The following is a 19,426-nucleotide window of genomic DNA, read 5'->3' as shown; positions in this document are numbered from 1 at the left end:
TTCTTTGATGGTAATTTTTCTTAGGTTGCTTTCATTATTTTTATCTTACTACCATTTGTTCTCATTTCATTTATTTGTATAAACTGTTTGCACAACTGTGTTCACTATGTGACCTTAAGTCCTCTTAGTTTCTGCAGAGTTGGTAATGATTTTTCCTTATTCAGAAGAGGTTTGGAAATTTTGATGCTAACAGTGACAATCGAGCTATGTAATGATGCAATTCGGAAAACACCAACTTTGATTTCTAGGTGGTCATCCTTCCTTCCTTTCCCGAAGCAAGATGAGTCACATGACTGGCAGGAGGCAAGGGCAGGGGAACATGTCTCAAAGAAAGGCAGTCTTCTTCTACAAACGCTTTTAGGCAGAAAATAAGATTAAGTAATCTGTAGTGTGGACTCGAATAGACCTTGAAGGCTTAGACAATATGATCCTCATTTTATTCTCATTCTCCTTTTCCATATTTTATCACAAATTTCCTTTTAATTAGTTTTTATATTGCATGCATATTTTATGTTGATGTGTGTTTGTGTACCACATGCGTGTCTAGTGCCCACAAATGTCAGAAGAGGATGTCAAATCACCTGAACCTTAAGCTACATATGTTTCTGAGCTGACATGTGGGTGTTGGGAGTGGAACTCAGATCTTCTACATGACTAATCAATACACTTAACTTCTCAGACATCGGTCGAGCCTCCTATAAGAAGTGAAGAAATGTCTCTTACTTGCCTTGGTAATCCTAGAAATAAGTATGTTATCTGTCACGTCAAAATAAATCACTTAACTTTGAATGTTCTTTCACATTCAGTTAAATACACACACACATGCACACACACGCCCATACACACACAAAACACACACACAACACACACACACTAGAGATTTATTTCTAGTTGCCTATCCCATGTCGGTTTTTGATTGACAGACAGCAAAGGAATATAAAAATAATGTGTTTTTGTCACAGGGGTCTTGATCTGTGCTTAAAGACAAAACAACAAAAGGCCTTAAAAAATAGTCATAAAAGCAGAAAAATACTTTATTTAGAAAGAAATAACATGTACAGTTCTTGAGACTTCATTGCAGGTCACTTGACTCTACGTACTAATGAATAAAATGTTTATGATGAAAGACCCATGCCAGCACAGGAATTCTGAACACAAGGATCAAATGGTACCTATTTTTGTTAATTAAAGGGGCAAGAAAATGTTGCCCCTTTGCTCCACCAGATCTCCTAAAACATTCTGTTAATTTTCCAAGAAATATCTGAAGCTCTTAGGCCACTATTTGTAGGTCTGTGCTTTGGCTGAAGGCAAAGCCATGAAAATCAAGCATGTCACTGAACACACCTATTCAACACATTACTAATATCCAGTTTTTAAGCAAATATATTTTAGGAAGCATAAGCATTGCTGGCCTCTGATAGTTTGATTTTCTGCATTATCTTGCTGCTGTATATTTGCAAATTTGTTTTTATTCTCAAGAAACTAATTATTTCTCATATACAGGGTTACAAAGTGACTTTGATTCCATGCTGGATTCATTATTTGCATTACGAGACAGGAAAATCACATTCTAGAATAGAGAAAATATTCAGTTTCAGAACACAAATGATTATATATACACACACACATATATATATACACACACACAAGCATTTATATATACATATACAAATTTATATATACATATACACAAGCATATATACATATGCACATAGGAAGGTAGATACATAGACACACACACACACACACACACATATTTATATGACAGAATTTCATTCATACAAAGAACTTATAGATGTTCCAGGATGAGAATAGCACATTATTAAGTTATGCACATATTTGATGTATATTATCTAATCTTCATTTTAACATTCTAACTAAGGATTTGGTCAGAGCACAGCTATTGGCTCCATTACTGAAGACATGCATTCAGAGCTGGCTGAGAAGGGGTATATGCAATTATTAAACATCATTGACTTAACATCTTTGATGCAAGAAAAAATTTAAGATCAGAAGGAAGGAAGTAGAGCCTAAGATGCTGACTGAATTCATTCAAGTGTGTCATTGGTCTTTACCAAGTCAAGGCTTGTAATGAGACTTGTCTTTGTAGGAGAAAGTAGCCCTACTTAGAAGGGAGGTAGCCAGGCTCCAGCATCCTGAACACAGGCAAACTCAGCATAATTTCAGGAAATACATTTAACTTCTCAGAGCCTCAGTTCCTTTGTTTGCAAACGGGAAGGAAAGAAGCAGATGATGTGTTAGGGTCACCTGTTTTCATGACCAGATAATCCTCGTCAGCTACTCAATCACCTTCTACCCCTTCATTTACTGCCCTATCCTACTGTCCAAACACCCTGACGTTAACGTCATGGTGACTGGTTTTCCTGTGTCATTCACGGCAGCATAGGGCAGCACATCCTAGAGGAACAAAGACAAGATTCCCAGAGGCCTCTAGCATACTCACCCGAGAGAAGTCGGAGTGGCCCTCTTTCCACCACAGCATGGCAGCCAGCATAGCCAGGCCAAGCTCCAACACACTGAAGATCAGCATCAGTGAAAGGACTCCCTAAATTCAGGAGAGGAGAAGTTGGGGTGACTGGACCAGCAGAAGCCTTGGTGGGAAGTGACTATAGAGAGGAAACCATCTCCACCGTCAGAGAGTGAAGAGAGGACACCATGAAGAAGGGAAAGGGATCCCTCCAAACCCAGGCTTAGATCAAGGCCTGAGCCCTTCATTCCCTGAGGGGAAGTGGATGGAAGCCAAACTAAACCAAAGCTGTTTCAAGCTTCTTGCCTGTCTTGGGCAGGGTCCCTACTACACTGTTCACTCAGCGAGGGGGCAGAGGGGAGTAGTGAGAGCCAGGACAGAGTCAGGAGCTCCTGCTCTTGGCTCTCCTAGGTTGGGTAAGTCTCTGCTTCTCTGCCTTCTGTCTGCTCACTTCTTACACATGTGTCATAATTCCCCCACAGAGACTTGTGAGGGTTAGTGAGGTTCTGACAGTGCAACACCTTTGTAAAAGTCAGCATCGATAGAACCTTCTTCCTCGGGGTGTGTTTCCTTGGCCTTTTGCGTGATGGTAAAAGGCAGAGAAACAGTCCAGTTTCTACAGTCTGTAATGTCACAAACCAATTCAAAGAAGGGCCTAGGTTAATAACACATAGCCCATGACTTCTGTCTGAGGTGTTCTTAATGAAGACTGCTTGACTGTAAGGAAGATGAATGCCATTCTGTAAACTTTTCCTTTGTCCACACACAGGTATGTGTTGGGAGCATGCCTCCGTTATCTAGACACTGTTCCAGCAAATATATTCAACCCATTCTCTGTATTACAATGTAAAACTGTCCCATCATGCCCTCGTACTTTGTGGTCCATGCAGATTCCTCTTCAATGCTTCAGGTTTCTAAGTCAGGCTTAGTTGTTCCAGATATTAATTTACTCCCATTGTTCTGCATCTTATTTGCATATACCTTTTCTTCTCATGGTTTCTTAATTAGGGAAGATACACTGAACCCAGCTCAATAAGGGTCAGAGACTCTCTGGTCATTTTCCAGTTTTTTCTATCTTATTTTTATTGTCATAAGGAAATGAAGATTTTTCAGTATCTTCATTGTTATCTTACTCTATTTTCTCTCTATGCGATGAGGGTCAAATGTATGTCCTTGGATGTTCGAACTACAGGCATGTTATTCCTGTTATTATACTGCGTTACTTTCTTCCAGCGAAATGGAGTTCCCTCACATCTCTGTCGTCACTCTTCTCCTTTTCTCTGAATTTCTTATATTCTAGAAATCTAGTAATCTCGTCTCTTTAAACTGTACTGAAAGCAGCAGGCGTGACCCTGGTTACTGTGATCATAGGTTGGAGTAGAGGCCCTGGCATATAACCCTGCACTTCCCACACTCCATCTCTCAGTTCTTGGCTGAAGTTTGCTCAGCCCTCTTCACCCCTGTATCACACACACGTACCAGGTTTCCTCGTTTGTGTCTCCATACCACCTGAGCCTTGCAGGTATATTTTGCTATCTAAATTCACCAATCTGCGGGTCAAGGCTCTTGGTCTCTCATAATTTATGCTTTTAAATTTGAAACTTTTTTTCAATTCTTAAGAAACTCTAATAACAATATTTACAGTTTCATCACCTATATTATTTGGTAATTTTCCTTTGATTCCTTGCTTTTACCATGTAACTCTTATTCTAGATTTTGAATTCCATGCTTATTACTTTGGTTATTTATAGGTTTATTTTATTCCCTAAGATGTCAAACCAGACAGGTTGAAAGGATTTCAAAAACTAGGGGAAGACCACTCTTTTCCAAGAGCTACGTGAGCCTTGAGGAATACTCACAGTCAGAACATTCTTGGTGCTAGAGCAGTCGTTGTTGTTGAGGGGACGGCGGTAGAAATAATGCTCGGTTGGTCTAAGAAGTTTGCTCTGCTCACACTGCTCTGAGGCAGGGTGCAAACCAGCCAGGCTGACAGAGATGATAACGATGCCCATGAAAGCAAATAAAATACTCAGGATGTTCGTAATCAGGCTGCCCTCTACCTGAAATGAGCAACAGGCTTCATTCATACCTCTTTCCCACAAAGTTGAGCCAATTCTCTTTATTAGTCTTTCTTAGCAGCTGAAAGATTAATGATTTGTTTCTCCATCTCCCTAACTTATAGTTGTGATCACTAGAAAGAGGAGAGGCCGTAGTTTTTTTTTTTCCTTATTTATCTTAGGCTCCATTTCCTAGATGATATTTGATCAGATCACTTTAAACAACCTCTATCATTTGTATTGGCACTACAGAATGTCTAGAAAATTACAAACCAAAATGTAACTGGTAATTGTCTGGATGAATAGGATTACAATGAAAAGAAATAAAATAATCCCCCTGGCAAAATCACCCATCACCCATGACTTTTGATGGAACACCATAATGCAAAACTGGAAAATTCTCAAGACATTGGGAGCAAAGGAGGAGGTGCAGATACCAGGTGTGTTCCCTGTCCCTCAACATTGTCAGCACTGTAGTTTGGATTTGATATGGCCTGAGACCCACATATTAAAGACCTGATCCCCAGGCAGATGATGCTGTGAGATCTCAGAACCTCTAGGAAAGGTGATTGTCGGGGCCCTTTCTCAGTGTCAGGTAGACTTTGCAGTCTGAAAAGGCTTAGGATTGGCTGCAACTGGGGCCACGTTGGGATGGCTGTAGGCAGAAATCTAGACATGTGACAAAGGATGTTGTCACTTGTAGAAACAGTGGGGCAGAGAGAAGCAGGATGAAACTAGATGTTGGTAAACTGAGGCCATGGTGCCAGAGTTCCTTTACTTTCATTGTTCTTGAGTACTCAGTTCCAAAGCTCACTTTGGATTCATCTCTACATTTATAGTGTCAGCAAAATAAATAAACTTTTTTGAATAATGACTTCTTTTCTTCCTCAACATAGAGAAAGTGAAAATTGAGCTAAGATCTGTCTAAAGGGTATAATTATAGGTAAGAATTTCCAGGGTGTACCCGGATGTCTTACACTGGAGTGTGACCTAATATCAGCACACTTATATTTTATATCAATTGTATAAGCCATCAAAATTTGGCATTTTGGGTGCTACTTCACACAAGCAGTGACTAAAGTCAAACTCTTGGACTCCTCTAACAACAGCTGCAATCAGAATGCTGGTCGTGTGTTCTAGAACAGACTAGGTTTATTCTAGTTGGCCATCTTCTTTAGGCTCCAAACACAGGATGAAAAGATCATTCTTGAGCATAGGTAAGTATCTTTCATTCTTATTTTGTCTAGAGACTACCTATGTCCTTGGTTGCTTCTACCCCTGGAATTTGCCCATGGCAACAGAAAAGTAATCAATACTCTGTGTATTGGAGAGATTGGTTTAGTCAGATCTTGACAAATAAGTCCCTAAGCTGTTGATTGCATCACATGCATTCTGTCCCATGACTTCCTGAGTCAACTCCTTGAGGAACGTGAGTTGACTGATGGCTAGGTGAATCTTTACATATCTCAAAAGCTTCTTCCTATAATCCATCTTTCTTCTCCCAGTGACTTCAGTATTCCTCAGGAATAAGTTAAAAGTAGATAAAGCTGAATTCTTGGTCAAAACAAATAACTATTGAGACTTTCATGATTCAACTATTCTGCTTCTTGGTTCAAAAATGTTTACTCAAGCCCAGCAAAAGCATTACCCTTATGGAAATATAAATGAAAGATGATTCTCATGTGAACATTTTGTCTGAGGTTGTTCACGCATTTGAAGTGGTGAGATTATATAGTATATCCACAACAAATACAACTTTTTAAAATAAGGACCATAACTTAACTACTGAAGAGTAAAATTCAAAATTTTTTGTGTTAGACTTTTCATTGTTATGACAAAATACTGCACATAAACAATTTAAGCAACAAAATGATACATATTCAGTATCTCGGTCCTTCTGAGTCTTTATCCTAAGGGATGACCCTATCACATTTTGGAAATAGAACAACCTCAGAGGTATGCTTTTTAATCTCCAAGGTGCTTCCTGTCAGGTCAAGTTGATGATCAACATTAATCATCGTAGCCTGTTGTCTGCACAATGGGATCATAAGAACATAGTTTTACATGACATTCCTTGGCAGTGATCTCAGGCATAAGGTACACTGTTATTTTGGTCACTGTGATAAGAAAAATGTGCTCTATATAAGAATATGGAGAACCCAGAATCAGCTCACAAATAGAGCAAGATTTTATTTGTAACTTCTGTGTGAAAAGCATGGCCCTGAAGGGTGCTCCCTGGCTTTCATCCTCATCGGGTCAGGGTTAAGGCTCTTGTACTCACCAAAAACTTCGTTGACTTTGTCTCCCCGATGACTGACAGAATTCCAGAGATGATAAACTGCTCAGACAGGAGGAAAATGCTGTCAGGTCAATTTCTTTATACAAAGTGACGACAGTGTCAATCTCTAGGGTTCATGACAAACCTCCATGGGAAAAGCCTCAAGGACCAAATGACCAAGGTTACACTTATGATCTCAGAGCAGTCTCTTTGCTCACATACTATTTAGAAAACACAAGAAAGGTAGATAAGAATAGAATTGCAAGCCGGGCGGTGGTGGCGCACGCCTTTAATCCCAGCACTCGGGAGGCAGAGGCAGGCGGATCTCTGTGAGTTCGAGGCCAGCCTGGTCTACAAGAGCTAGTTCCAGGACAGGAACCAAAAGCTACGGAGAAACCCTGTCTCGAAAAATTAAAAAAAAAAAAAGAATAGAATTGCATTCCATAAACTAAATAAAGACTTAAGAGGGGGTAAAAACAGATTTTGTTGATTGGAAAGGGACCTTTTGGAATTAGATGATTTTTAGAATCTGAAGCATTGGTCTCCAGGGAGCGAGAATGGAAAATAGCCATGGGGTATGTCCCCTCTTCATTAAAAGAGCTATGCCACTCTGATTTTCATAAAAAAAAAAAAAAACAGGCAAACTTCTCTCAGTGATTCTCACTTGAACTTGTTGAAGTATCTTTTTAACTTGCAATTTTCAGTCTGCCAGAATCTCGGGGAGGAGTTTTCAGCTACCTTCTGTTAGGATGTTGGTCCATACTTTCCATTTCTTGTCATGCTCAAGGCTGATATCATACTGTCATCCTGGTGTCTAGGTGATGCTGGTGTACTAAATGAATTTCTTTCACTCAGATTTTTATAATACTTTGTGAGAAAATTGCACTTGTTTTAGTTCTTTAAATAAGAAATGATATTAATAAACACAGAAGTCAAGAAACAGCACTCTCAGTGGCTGGTTCTACAAACTAAAGTAATGAGAACAAAGGAAGCATAAAGTTGGATGGTGAGAAATTTTTAACAAGGTTCATTAAATAAAAATTACTTTCTCTTATCCAATAAATCAAAGAAAATCAAGAAGCAAATATTCTTGATAAACTTAAAAAAGGTAAAGAAATTTTGTAATTTCTATTCCATAGTTAAGTAGCCTATCCACATACATAAATGCTGAGTCTTTATCTCTGTGATGCTAGGGACCTGTGCACCCCATCTGTGCATCTGGCTCTGGAGACAGAACAGCTGGTGGAATGCAGGGTCTTTGAATGAAACCAGGGACAAAGGACACTCGTGAAAAACTGGTGAAATCAGACGGTGTCTTGGTATGAGATGACTAAGGCAGAAGTCATTGGAACAAAATGAGGAAAAGGTGGAGCTGTGGAGGCATCAGAAAATAAAATGAGGAAAGGAAGGATTGTTACTGAGCTGTAGTAGGCAGACAGGAAGTCACAGTGACAGGAAACCTCACCTGTGCACGAGACTCCTCTACCTATCTAGAGTGGAGCTGTGCTCTGAGAGAAGGACCTTCATGTCCTCCTGACCCCAGACATGGAGCAGCTTCTGAGAAATTTCCAGTCTATCACCCTTAGTGCCTTCAACAAGCCAGAGCCTAAGAGTGGAAGCCTTGCTGCCTGCATCCTCTGTTCTTGTGCCCACAGAACTCTACTTACACACGCAGCTCCTACAAATGGGTAGGCAGAATTTAACAGGACAGAAATCACTGCGGTAAAGTGTGCGGTGTGTGGAGCAGATGCCAAGATGATGCCCAGACTCAGCACCATCACACCACACATGATCTGGATCGCCTGTTGAAAGAAAAGAGATGGAAGATTAAAACCAGCAATGACAAGTGGGACCTCTCCACTCCTCCCATGGTGCTCATGAATTGTCACCTTCTGTACTGTCACTGTAAGCACACAGACACTGTAATAGCTGAGAGGTGAGGAAAGTTCCTTCTGGAGAGATGTGGCCCTGCCACAGCCTCAGGCCATCTTCAAGTACTTTTGTTCATGAACCCTTTTCATGTTCAAGAAATTTCCCAGCAGGCCCGGCGGTGGTGGCGCATGCCTTTAATCCCAGCACTTGGGAGGTAGAGGCAGGCGGATCTCTGTGAGTTCGAGACCAGCCTGGTCTACAAGAGCTAGTTCCAGGACAGGCTCCAAAACCACAGAGAAACCCTGTCTCGAAAAACCAAAAAAAAAAAAAAAAAAAAAAGAAAGAAATTTCCCAGCATCTCCTGGCTGGTGCTAAGTTGTAAGCCCTTAGTTAAAAAGTCTCCTGATCTTTCTTGTGGGAAGATGAGTAATCTGAAATTCCTTCCACTCTGAGCACATTCTAAGGGAAACCTCTGGGTGCCACATCTCCCAGAACTCACAGAACACCACACTGAGCTAGCCTCTCTGCCCAGCTCCACAGCCGCTTCCGCCCAGGTGTCCCTTCTAGGGATCCCTAGCCTCTGTAGGAGAAGGACACTTTTGTCTTCCTGATCTCCTTCACCTCACAGACTCACGGTTCTTTTAAATTTGGTCAAGCAATCTTAAAACTTTTGTTGCATGTACTTCAAAGGAATCCAGATGATGGTATGCCCAAGGCAAGGACAACGGTTTCTTTAAGTTCTAAAACTGAGTAACTCAGAGGCCCATGCAGATAGTGTTAAAACAGACAACACTGAGAAACAGCCTTATCTTTCCTCACAGCACAAATATATGTTCTTTCTCATACTCTCCCTTTACCCTTGAAGAGTGCCTTTAGTAAATCTGGGATGAGCACATAGAGGAAATCCAGTGGTCTTTTTATGCTGCCTCCTCTCCCTAAAGGGGAGAAAAGTATTTCATACTCAGTGATTATCCAAGGATGTATCTATAATATTTTAATAAATAAAATACTACCAAGTACTCTCTAAAAATAAAAAAATAAATTAAACAACAAAATCTCAATAACTCATATTTGCAATAAGGGGAAATACTTGTTAATTTGTGGAAAGTCTTAGAGATATATACATCTTGCCAAGGGTTTTCTGCTGGTCTACAGACTACTCTGTGATCACTTTGTCAAAATGAAGGCTTTCCATTCCCCGAATCTATTTCTAGTCCTCAGACATGGTGTTTCCTGCTCTGCCCTCCACCCACTCCAAGTGTTCTGAGTTGGATTTACCGCAATCACTTTGATCTCTGCCTTTAGATATTTCTTCAGGTTGTCTTGCATCTGGTGGGTTGGCTGGGGTTTGTCTGTTTGGGGAAAGTTAACTCCATTTGGTGAAATCACTGTGACAGTCTCATTGGTCACTACTTGTGGGATCATGATGGAGCTTCCAGGGCTGGAAGAGAAAATGCACTTTGCTCTTAAAAAGTATTGTGCTCATTGTACTATTTTGTTGTCATTGTTGATTTGTTTGTTTGATTGGTTTTCCTTTTAGTTGTTTGTTTGTATTTGTCTATTTGCTTGAGAGATAGAGATAGATAGATAGATAGATAGATAGATAGATAGATAGATAGATAGAGAAAGAGAGAGTGAGAGAAAGTATAAAGTTAAATGGGAGTTGAGGATTAGACTATATTTTATACATTTTCAATTAAAAACTAAATACCTTACTGTGAATACAATAAAATCCAAACAAACAAACAAACAAAACAATCTATGCTCCCAGGGTCTGCTGCCACCTCGAGACTGTGAACCTTCCTGTATTCTTGGCCTGTCTTCTGCCAGACAAAACTGGTGGTTCCAAGAAATAAAAGACAAAACACATCAATTCCTAAGGTCTTTCCCCATGATGTTAGGCCCACCCACAAGATTTTGATAATAAACACATCATACGGAGAGACAGCATGAATCCTCAGGAGTTCCTGGGTCCACACCTAAAATTCACACAACATTTGTAAAATGGAGCTCCAGCTCTTCCCTCAGTTCTGCCTAATTTAAGTGAATTTTCTTTATCTGCTGACTTTCATCCTCAGGTTTCTCTCTGGTCATGAGATATTAAAATTCAGCCTTCATAAAGTTTTCCAATTCTTGCTACATACCACTCAAAATACTTAATCCCATTTGTTGGTTTTGTGAGTCTAATAGTACCACGTTTAGAATTAGCCTTTTATATTTTGTCATATTTTAGTAGAAGTGATCGTGTAGTGTTTTTAATCCTTGAAAAAAATCCTTTCTGCTAATTAATAAAATCATAATCAGAAAGAAAATCCAGAGTCCAAAGTTAGATGTACATGTGGAAGTAATCCACGCTTTGTTCAGTGGCATAAAATCAATGTTTAATAATATTTAAAGTACTTATTGTTAATCAGTTGCCTATACACAGTTGGGTACTGCACCCAGCTCTCTCTGACATCCCTGTTTCCCCCTCTGCCAATGGCAGCCTGTGTCTGAGTCTCTTCAGCATGGAGAAGCAGCTGAATGTAGCAGTATGAGAAGTCCTGAAGACGTGCCCTGAGGTTCAAGGTCAGATCCACGTCCTTGTCAGTTGGAAGGACCAAGTTGTCTGTGGAATTGTTTTTTGAGCTCAGGTTGACGTTGTACAATACTTTGATCACACTCTGACACTCCCAATTCTGCCCAATAAAGTTATGCCTTGAAACTGTGAGCATTCATTGACTAGTCGGCTGGAATTGACCATAGAGAAGCCAGCAACTTGGATAGAGAAGACACACAGGAAGGAAAAGGTGTGGACTGGAGTTTGAGCTTCCTCTTGGTTCTGCCAGGAGGGAAGGGACTGTTCTCTTGCAGTGTTTCTGGCCAAAAAGCAAGGTCAGCTAGTTGCTACTCAGTCTCTGTTTGCTCTCAGGTTTTCACCCCAGTCTCTGACTTCTGAGTCTCATTGGTTAACAGAACGACAGAGATACTTAATTCAAATCTATGTGTAAGTGGCAGAGCCTGTCTGTGGAACCAGAAGCTCTGCCAGGTCATGGCCTGAGTGTCCAGCAGGGTGCTGACTGAGGGCTTGTGGGGTGGCAGATGATAATTTAAATATCAATAGATTAATGAGTAGCAGCTAAGCCAAGAGGAAAACATCAGCTTGGCTCTCTTTTCCCTATGCTGTTCTCAGCCCTTAGGCTGCCCAGTTAGTGAATGGCCTGAGAGCCTTTGCAGGTGCAAGAGTTCTGCTCCCAATAGTCACATGGCCATAGGTTGGTGACCACCAAGATCATGCAGCTAGAAAGAACAGGGACAGAGGTAAGCCAGATGCCTCTTCCCTTCTCCCATTTAGTTCTGAAGTGCCCCAGTGTCTCCAGTGCTTTTTTGAGCATTAGCAGTTCCCCTTATCAAAGTCCCAGAAAGAAAGTACTGCACAGGCCGAGTCTCTTCAGGATTGCCTACCTGTGCGTGTGTCTCCCAGTCCTCCCAAGCTGGGCCCTCAGGATCCGAAGAGCTTTTGATGTTGGGTTCTCTCGGTCTGATCCTTGTTTTTGTTGGCGAAGTTCTGACTGTCCCCAGCCCTTCTTCCTCTTTCAGTTTTCACTACCACGCAGGATGGAATGTGTACACGCTCTCACCATGTCAGTGCAGTCGTACTTCCTATTTCAGTAACTTCCAGAAACTCAGAAAAATCATGACTAGAACCAGTGCTGGGAGCCTGTGGGGTGTGATCACCAACACCCACCAGCTCCAAGTAATGTCCAAGTCCATGTTCTGGATCCTTACATGTCGAAGTGTTAGACAGAGAACAGCAACAAGCTGGGGAAGCCCATGAAGATGAGAGAAAGTGACTTTGCAAGGCCTGTCTTGTTTTTAAGTAGTATTTAATGAACTGTCTTGATTGCTAATAATATTCCCAGTCATAGAAATATTGATGCTATAACATTTCACCATATTTAAAAAGTATAATGATAGTAGTAATCTTAACCTTAGGTTTTGAGGGACTATTTAATAATATTTGATCAATTGTAATAATTGAACATATTATAATACTTATGGTATTTTTTTATTTATACTTTTTGAAAACTAATTTAGGAGCCTCTGAAACGGCTGTAAGCAGCCGTTCATACCCACTGATTCATTGCTACAACTTTAGAACTCTACTAGTGTTCTCCTTCTAACCTATGTCCAGACTCCTGGGGTTCTCAACAACAGAGGTGCCCTGAGAATGCCTGGACACTACTAGGAAAGTAACCTACAGCAGAGGAAGAAGTGGAGAAGTTTCAACACACCATGAATGACTTTGACAGTCGCTCACTCAGGATGCTTTCATGAAGACAGATGTCCTTGTGGCTTTCAGTTCACAGTTCAGAAGTTTATTTTGATGATAATTTATAGCACAGGGGAACCAGAACCAGTTACAGCAACTGCACAGCCACACTCTGGAAACTTCTTTCTTCCTTTGCTTGAAAGGTCTAGATGTAGGTTAGAAGGAAAAATTAGTAGAGTCCTGCTTCAATTCTAGATTCTAGGAAATCTATAAAAAGGGTCTTTCCTGATCTGGAGTTGGTTCTCCTTTCCTGGGATGCCTATTGTCACTCTCCTTTTCACATCATGTCCCGTGGACTCATCACTGTCCTAGAAAACAGTGAATTAGTGACGTGCTGTTGTATGAAGGCCGCTAGATTTTTGCCAGCCTCTTAGCCCTGACATGATCACACAGAAATCATATTATTTAAAGCACTGCTTGGCCCATTATTCCAGCTTCTTATTGGCTAACTCTTACATCTTAATTTAACCCATCTCTAATTAATCTGTGCATCACCACAAGGTGGTGGGCTACCAGCAAACTTTCAGCACATCTGTGTCCCTTGGTGGCTCCAGGGCTTCTCTTCGACTTCACCTTCCTTCCTCCTAGAATTCAGCTTAGTTGTTCCTCACCAACCTATACTCTGCCCTGCACAGGCCCACAGAATCCTTTACTAAAAATGGTATTCACAGCACACAGAAGGGAATCCCACATCAAGGTACAGCTATTCTTCTGAGTTTTGACAAAGCAGAAGTGTGGCCTCTTGAAGGCAACCACACCCACTTTTGTCTCCAGGAGAATGGCCTAATAAGCAAGTTAAATCTGTCTACCCCAGATTCCCTCTCCAGTCTGTTTTTCATCTGCACACTCTCACAATTTTAAATGTACTTAAAGACATTAATAGAGTACTTGACATAATGCCTGTAAGATCACCATCACCAAGGCCCCCATAGTGACCTAAGAGTGGTATTTTTGTCGCACTACCCCATATCTTCCCCATCCATCTATCCCCACCATCAACCTTGTCTTCTCCCCAACCTTGGGTTTGTGTGCTTTGTTTGGAGAGGGGACTTCTACACTCCAAGCAAAAGGCTGCTCTCCCTTGTCTCAGCGTAGTTCCATCCTGCCCTATCACCCTCAGTTGTTTCAGAGTTTGAGTCAGTGCCTGTACCTGGAGACAAGAGACTATTAACAATAACACACTCTGTTTTTCACCTAGGACCCTCTGTTCACAATCTCCTGTTCTCTCTAAGCACCTTCGCAAATGCTCTGCCCCTCTGCCCAGTCCAATGGGAAATGCCTCTTCATAGTTTGCATTCATTTAGGATTGCCGTTTCCCCCCCTTTTCCCCCCAAGTCAAATGTACCTTCTTTGTTTTGGTGATTAATTAGTTTCTCTTTGCTTAGTTTTCTCTGCTGTATGCTACTTGTTGTATGATCTTTTGTAATGTGCTTTTTTTGACTAATTGTTATGCTTTCTGGATTTGATCCTTACTTTCCCCTTCTAAATATAGGCATATGGAGTTTAACCTGCCTTAATTCTACTTCAAAATTATTTTCCTAGCATCTTGATCTTCTTCATTTAATAATGACCACTCTTATAACTTTCTCAGAATGTAAAGCTTATATGTAGTCTCTGCTACTCTTCCACCACTCAGATTTCTATATCATTTTCCCTCTCCCACAACCTTATTAATGTCCAGTTTTCTTAAAGACTCAAACACTTAATATATCAGCCAACTGTTGTATGTTTAATATTTTTAAAGGTGTTAACAGCTTGAAATTATTTCTTCTTTGCTTCTTTGATGTAAGATCTTGTGTAAACTCAGGTTGGCTTTTAATCCACTGTGTAATGGAGGCTGGCCTTGTGCCGGGATTCTACGCCTGCATGCCTAGATTTAGCAAATTTATGGTAGACATTTATCTACATGTGTTATACATGATCGTTTCTTGTCATTTCCATTGGCCACCTTTCTACTCATCTTTATCAGTTCATTCACCATCAGTTTATTATTCGTTCATCACACATGTCTCACTGAACTACATGCACTCATCGTGCCCCTGATTTATTATCGTTCATCACACATGTCTCACTGAACTACATGCACTCATTGCGCCCCTGATTTATTATTCGTTCATCACACATGTCTTACTGAACTACATGCACTCATTGCGCCCCTGATTTATTATCGTTCATCACACATGTCTCACTGAACTACATGCACTCATTGCGCCCCTGATTTATTATCGTTCATCACACATGTCTCACTGAACTACATGCACTCATTGCGCCCCTGATTTATTATCGTTCATCACACATGTCTTACTGAACTACATGCACTCATCGTGCCCCTGATTTTACCTATGCATTTCACTATACTGCATGACCTAATACCTACTACTCACCAATTGGTGAGCATCATTGAACAATAACTGTGTTAGTGAATGTATTGATGAATCAAACAATATGCATCTTTTTATAAAACTTTGCCTTTGAAAAAACATTACCATTAGGATGCAAAATATTCCCACATAGAAAATTATATATCACGTTAAAATGTGTGTATAGAGAGAGGTGGATTTGGTGGATGTATATAATGCCCAACTATAGCTGTTGACAATTATAAAAAGAACTATGAGCCAAGTATTTCCTGATTAAGGTTGGCTAAATTCCCAGGCTACTTCCTCATTTTCCTTTTGTTCATGGTTGTAGACATACCATAATGCTAACTTATTCCTCGATAACTTTCCAGAAGGAATGTGCGTGAGACTGACCTACAACAAGAAAATGGGAGTGGATTCTGGAACTATTCAGAAACATTTTTGAGATGCCTCTTCTTTGGGCTTGTGTGTGTAACTTCCCAGTTAAACCAGTTCACTGTTTATCCCTTAAAACTCGGCGTCTCTTTCTTCCCTGGTCACAGAGATCCACCTGCCTCTGTTCCTGAGTGATGGGTTTAAAGGTATGTGCCACCACTACCTGGTCCCAAGTATTATTTTTTCATAGATCTATTTATTTAATATTTTGTGTTTTGTGTGGTGTGTGAATGTGATCCACTTGTGTGCCTGGTGCCCTCAGAAGTCAGAAGAGGGCATTGGATCCCCTGGAACCTGAGTTACAGCGGTTGTGAACCACCACTTGGGTGCTGGGAACTGAAACCAGGTCCTCCCCAAGAAGAAAAAGAGCTCTTAACTGCTGAACTATCTCTCCAGTCCCATTTGTTACGTTTTTAGTGTTTTTTTCCCTTGAGAACTATCGGGATATACCTATACTAAAAGTTAGTTTAAGGTTATAAGTAAAGAAATAGAAGTAGGTTTGTGGCTGGATAAGGTTTTGGATCCCGGAACACATCAGTACCTGAGGTTTATATCCTGGCAAACAATTTAAATCAGGCTATGCCAAACTAACACAGTGTCACCCCACCTTCTGCGGAGTCTGTGGTCTTTCAAGTAAGATGTGACACAAGCTTCCAAAAAAAAAAAAAAATGCCCGCAAAGGGGTGTGTGTGTGTGTGTGTGTGTGTGTGTGTGTGTGTGCTGTGCTTCCTTCATCAAAACCCTTGCACTTTTGACAGTACCTCCTTATGTTCTAAGGAATAGAGTCTGGTTTCTTCTGAAAAGGAAGATAGTATGTTTAAGTTTCCAGAGTCTACTGATGAGCTATTGGCATATACAGGAGTATATGATGCTAATGGAGGAAGATGGGTTTACATTCAAGGGACAAAGTTTCCAGGTTTAATCTGATGCTTAATAAATAAAGAACAAAAGACAAAGTTCTATAAGCAATTAAGACAGATTCAACAAAAATGGAATAAGAATTAAAAAAGATAAATGCCTTTAACTTCTTGAGAATGGTTTTGGAAAAGATTTAAAAAGGAGTTAAAATATTTTTTAAAAAGTTCTTCTGCATAGATTGAAGAAATATAAAAAGACTGTAGGCTTTATGACTATTAACCATAACCGCTTGCACTTAGCTCAAAATGCCATGAACTCATAGCCTAGATAAAGATTTATATCAAAACTAATACAAAGCCATATCTAACATGTTCAAACACAGACTCACACTGGGGACATTTGTCTGATGAAATTCCATTCTCATATATCTAATATAATAATTCTAAAAGTATTCTGTATCACATGGAAAAACAATACATGCTGTTAAACAATCTTTTCTATATAAAGGATGAGCCTCGTGCCTAGTAAAGACACATTCAAATCCAATTCCTTTGAGTCTTATGCCTGTTTGTCATTCGCCGATTCCTTACCTACCTATTCCTGAGACCTTGTCAAATCGGTCCCAGTGCCCTGGCTGAGCTGGTCTGTAACAACACAGGATCTAGACTTATTCCAAAATGAACAGTAAATATTGACACATACTTAAAATCAATTTATCCAAGAATTTATTTACACTTATTTTTTTCTTGGAAATTTAGATTGATAGCAGAGACTTTGTACTGTGCTTCTAACCAGAAAGGTAACACAAACATTCAACAAATATTAAATGAACTAAGAATGCCTTGGAAATTTTTAAGGATGCTAACACCATTCAGTAAAACTTGTTGGGGAACATAATATTCACCTCGACCCAAAGAGTATGTCTACTGATACCTTTTCAGCAATGCATGTGAAAATACATCTTTATAATGACGGCAGCCAGTAGGCAACATTTTTCTTACATGGAACTTTTGTTTCTCATGATTCTGGAGGCTGGGGCTTCAGAATCAAGACACTGACACATGTCCAATGAGAATGCTTTTTTAGTCTACAGATAACTGCCTTTTACTGTGTCTGCATGGAAGAAGGGCATGTGGGAACTCTCTGGGGTCTGCATCATTCCTGAGTGACCGGCTCTCCTACCACAAACACTGGAAGTTAGGATTTCAACATCTGAATTTGGGGGGTAAGTTTCAAGGACATGCAATATTTTATAAAACAATCAATCCAGACTAAGCCCCTAAATTACAAAACAATATAAGAACATCACAGAATGAAACCAGAGTGGGATACAACCTAATCATCTAGATGATGGCACTCTTAAAAGACCAGAGAGGCAGCTATAGTTATAAGCCAACCATATTTATTTTAATATATGAGTAAACGTAAGACATTATTATATGCATAATTTGTTTACATATAAATATATACAATTTGTGGACAGTGGTAGAAAATTTAGTCGGAATTTTATACTAGATTATGTTCATAAACTTTGGAATGTACTACTAATAATGAGGGTATATAAGTATATTAAATACTTTTTTCTCATTACTCCAAGCAATGTACAAATGAAAGGCATATAAAAACAGTAGAAGTTTACTTTAACTAATGGTTTCTGCAGGTAGGGCCAGCCATTGTGAGGAAGGGATGGTGGGGCAGGGCTGTGGTAGCAGTCACATGTAGTAGTGCCCATCAGTGAGTTCAGAAGCAGCAAACGTATGAAGTAACTGGAAGGCAGTGTACGCCAAGGGCCGAGTCAGAAGAGTAGCAGGTGGCAATGGAAGTTTAAGGTGTCAGACTACCAGGAGGAAACTCTCTGATGAGTCGATCTTGGAAGGCAAGGCCCCAAGACCACAGAACTCGGAACGTCTTGTTTCTACTATGCCTTTGAATGTTTGCTGCTGCCGTCTTTCTCTGGTATCTGGCAAGGTGGGAATGGGTGTGAGGAGATCCCCACTGCCTGTAACGGAGTGTGTTTATCTCATGGAATCATCCTGTTCTATTGAGCTTTTTTATCTGTAGGTTATTGTGAAAGGAATTCCTCCCCAAGCTGTACCCTCTATTTGATAATAAATGTGTTAGCTTATACAGAGTTTTGATGAATAAAAACATATACAAGGAAATGTTACACAGCTAGGCCCTATGAATTTCACTTAAAGACTGCATAGATGTAGTTCAAGTTAATGATTAAGAAAAACAATTGAGTCCCAGGAGCCAGGCTGGCTCAAATTCATTTATCTTAATCCTGAAAGTTACAGTCAGAGGTTTCACTGTGCATCCATAGCTGAAATGTTGGGGGCTGCAGACCCCTGGCCCCTTTGTTTTCTCTGACTGCCTCAGACCCTTTGCTTGCTGGAGTGAAAACAACTTGTTTTCCTGCCCCTTCAGCTGCTCTGAGCAGGAGACTCTCATGAGTTCCTGATAGCAGGAGAGGGAATTCTGGTGGGTTTTACAGCTGGAAATCCCAAGAGCTGGGGAGTGGCTATCAGTTAAGGATCCCTATTTAAGCTTCCCTGGAGCACAATGAAGTTAGCATTCTTGTTTCAAGAATGACCTGTGGCCTGTGTCTGTGTCTGTATGTGTATGTTTTTAAATCTACAGCCTAGTTCCTGGCTCACATACAGTCCCGTAGTACAGGCACTACCCTGAAACAAAACTTTAAATAATTTCAAGTTAAATCAGATATTTTGATAACACTTTTGAGATGAAAATCCCAGGAAACAATCT

The 19,426-nt window shown here is 40.3% G+C and overlaps 1 protein-coding gene across 1 annotated transcript; it reads right to left on the bottom strand.

The window, feature by feature from the left end:
- Positions 1–1,016: 1,016 nt before the first annotated feature.
- On the bottom strand, positions 1,017–12,277 carry LOC121454469 (membrane-spanning 4-domains subfamily A member 6B-like). The gene is made up of 7 exons (XM_041661838.1): positions 12,140–12,277; positions 9,974–10,136; positions 8,491–8,625; positions 6,827–6,883; positions 4,348–4,548; positions 2,465–2,566; positions 1,017–1,570 (listed from the first exon to the last, which is right to left on the bottom strand). Exons 2-7 carry the CDS (start codon positions 10,118–10,120, stop codon positions 1,487–1,489), a joined length of 726 nt encoding a protein of 241 aa, XP_041517772.1. The 5' UTR covers positions 10,121–10,136; positions 12,140–12,277; the 3' UTR covers positions 1,017–1,486.
- Between the last annotated feature and the right edge of the window lie 7,149 nt (positions 12,278–19,426).

Source organism: Microtus oregoni, unplaced genomic scaffold (assembly GCF_018167655.1).
Source record: "Microtus oregoni isolate MIOR12 unplaced genomic scaffold, Mior012 000012F_ref0000307, whole genome shotgun sequence".
Classification (NCBI taxonomy): Eukaryota; Metazoa; Chordata; class Mammalia; order Rodentia; family Cricetidae; genus Microtus; species Microtus oregoni.
This window is presented reverse-complemented; position numbering and strand designations above follow the sequence as displayed.

What these genes read in the sequence shown, in the direction of transcription:
- LOC121454469 (XM_041661838.1), bottom strand. Translation starts at nt 10,120, where the DNA reads ATGATCCCACAAGTAGTGACCAATGAGACTGTCACAGTGATTTCACCA. An exon ending in CAGAGATCAAAGTGATTGCG is followed by an intron (nt 8,626 to 9,973) that starts GTAAATCCAACT and finishes TTCTTTCAACAG; the next exon opens with GCGATCCAGATCATGTGTGG. An exon ending in GCCACTCCGACTTCTCTCGG is followed by an intron (nt 1,571 to 2,464) that starts GTGAGTATGCTA and finishes TCTCTATTCTAG; the next exon opens with AATGTGATTTTCCTGTCTCG.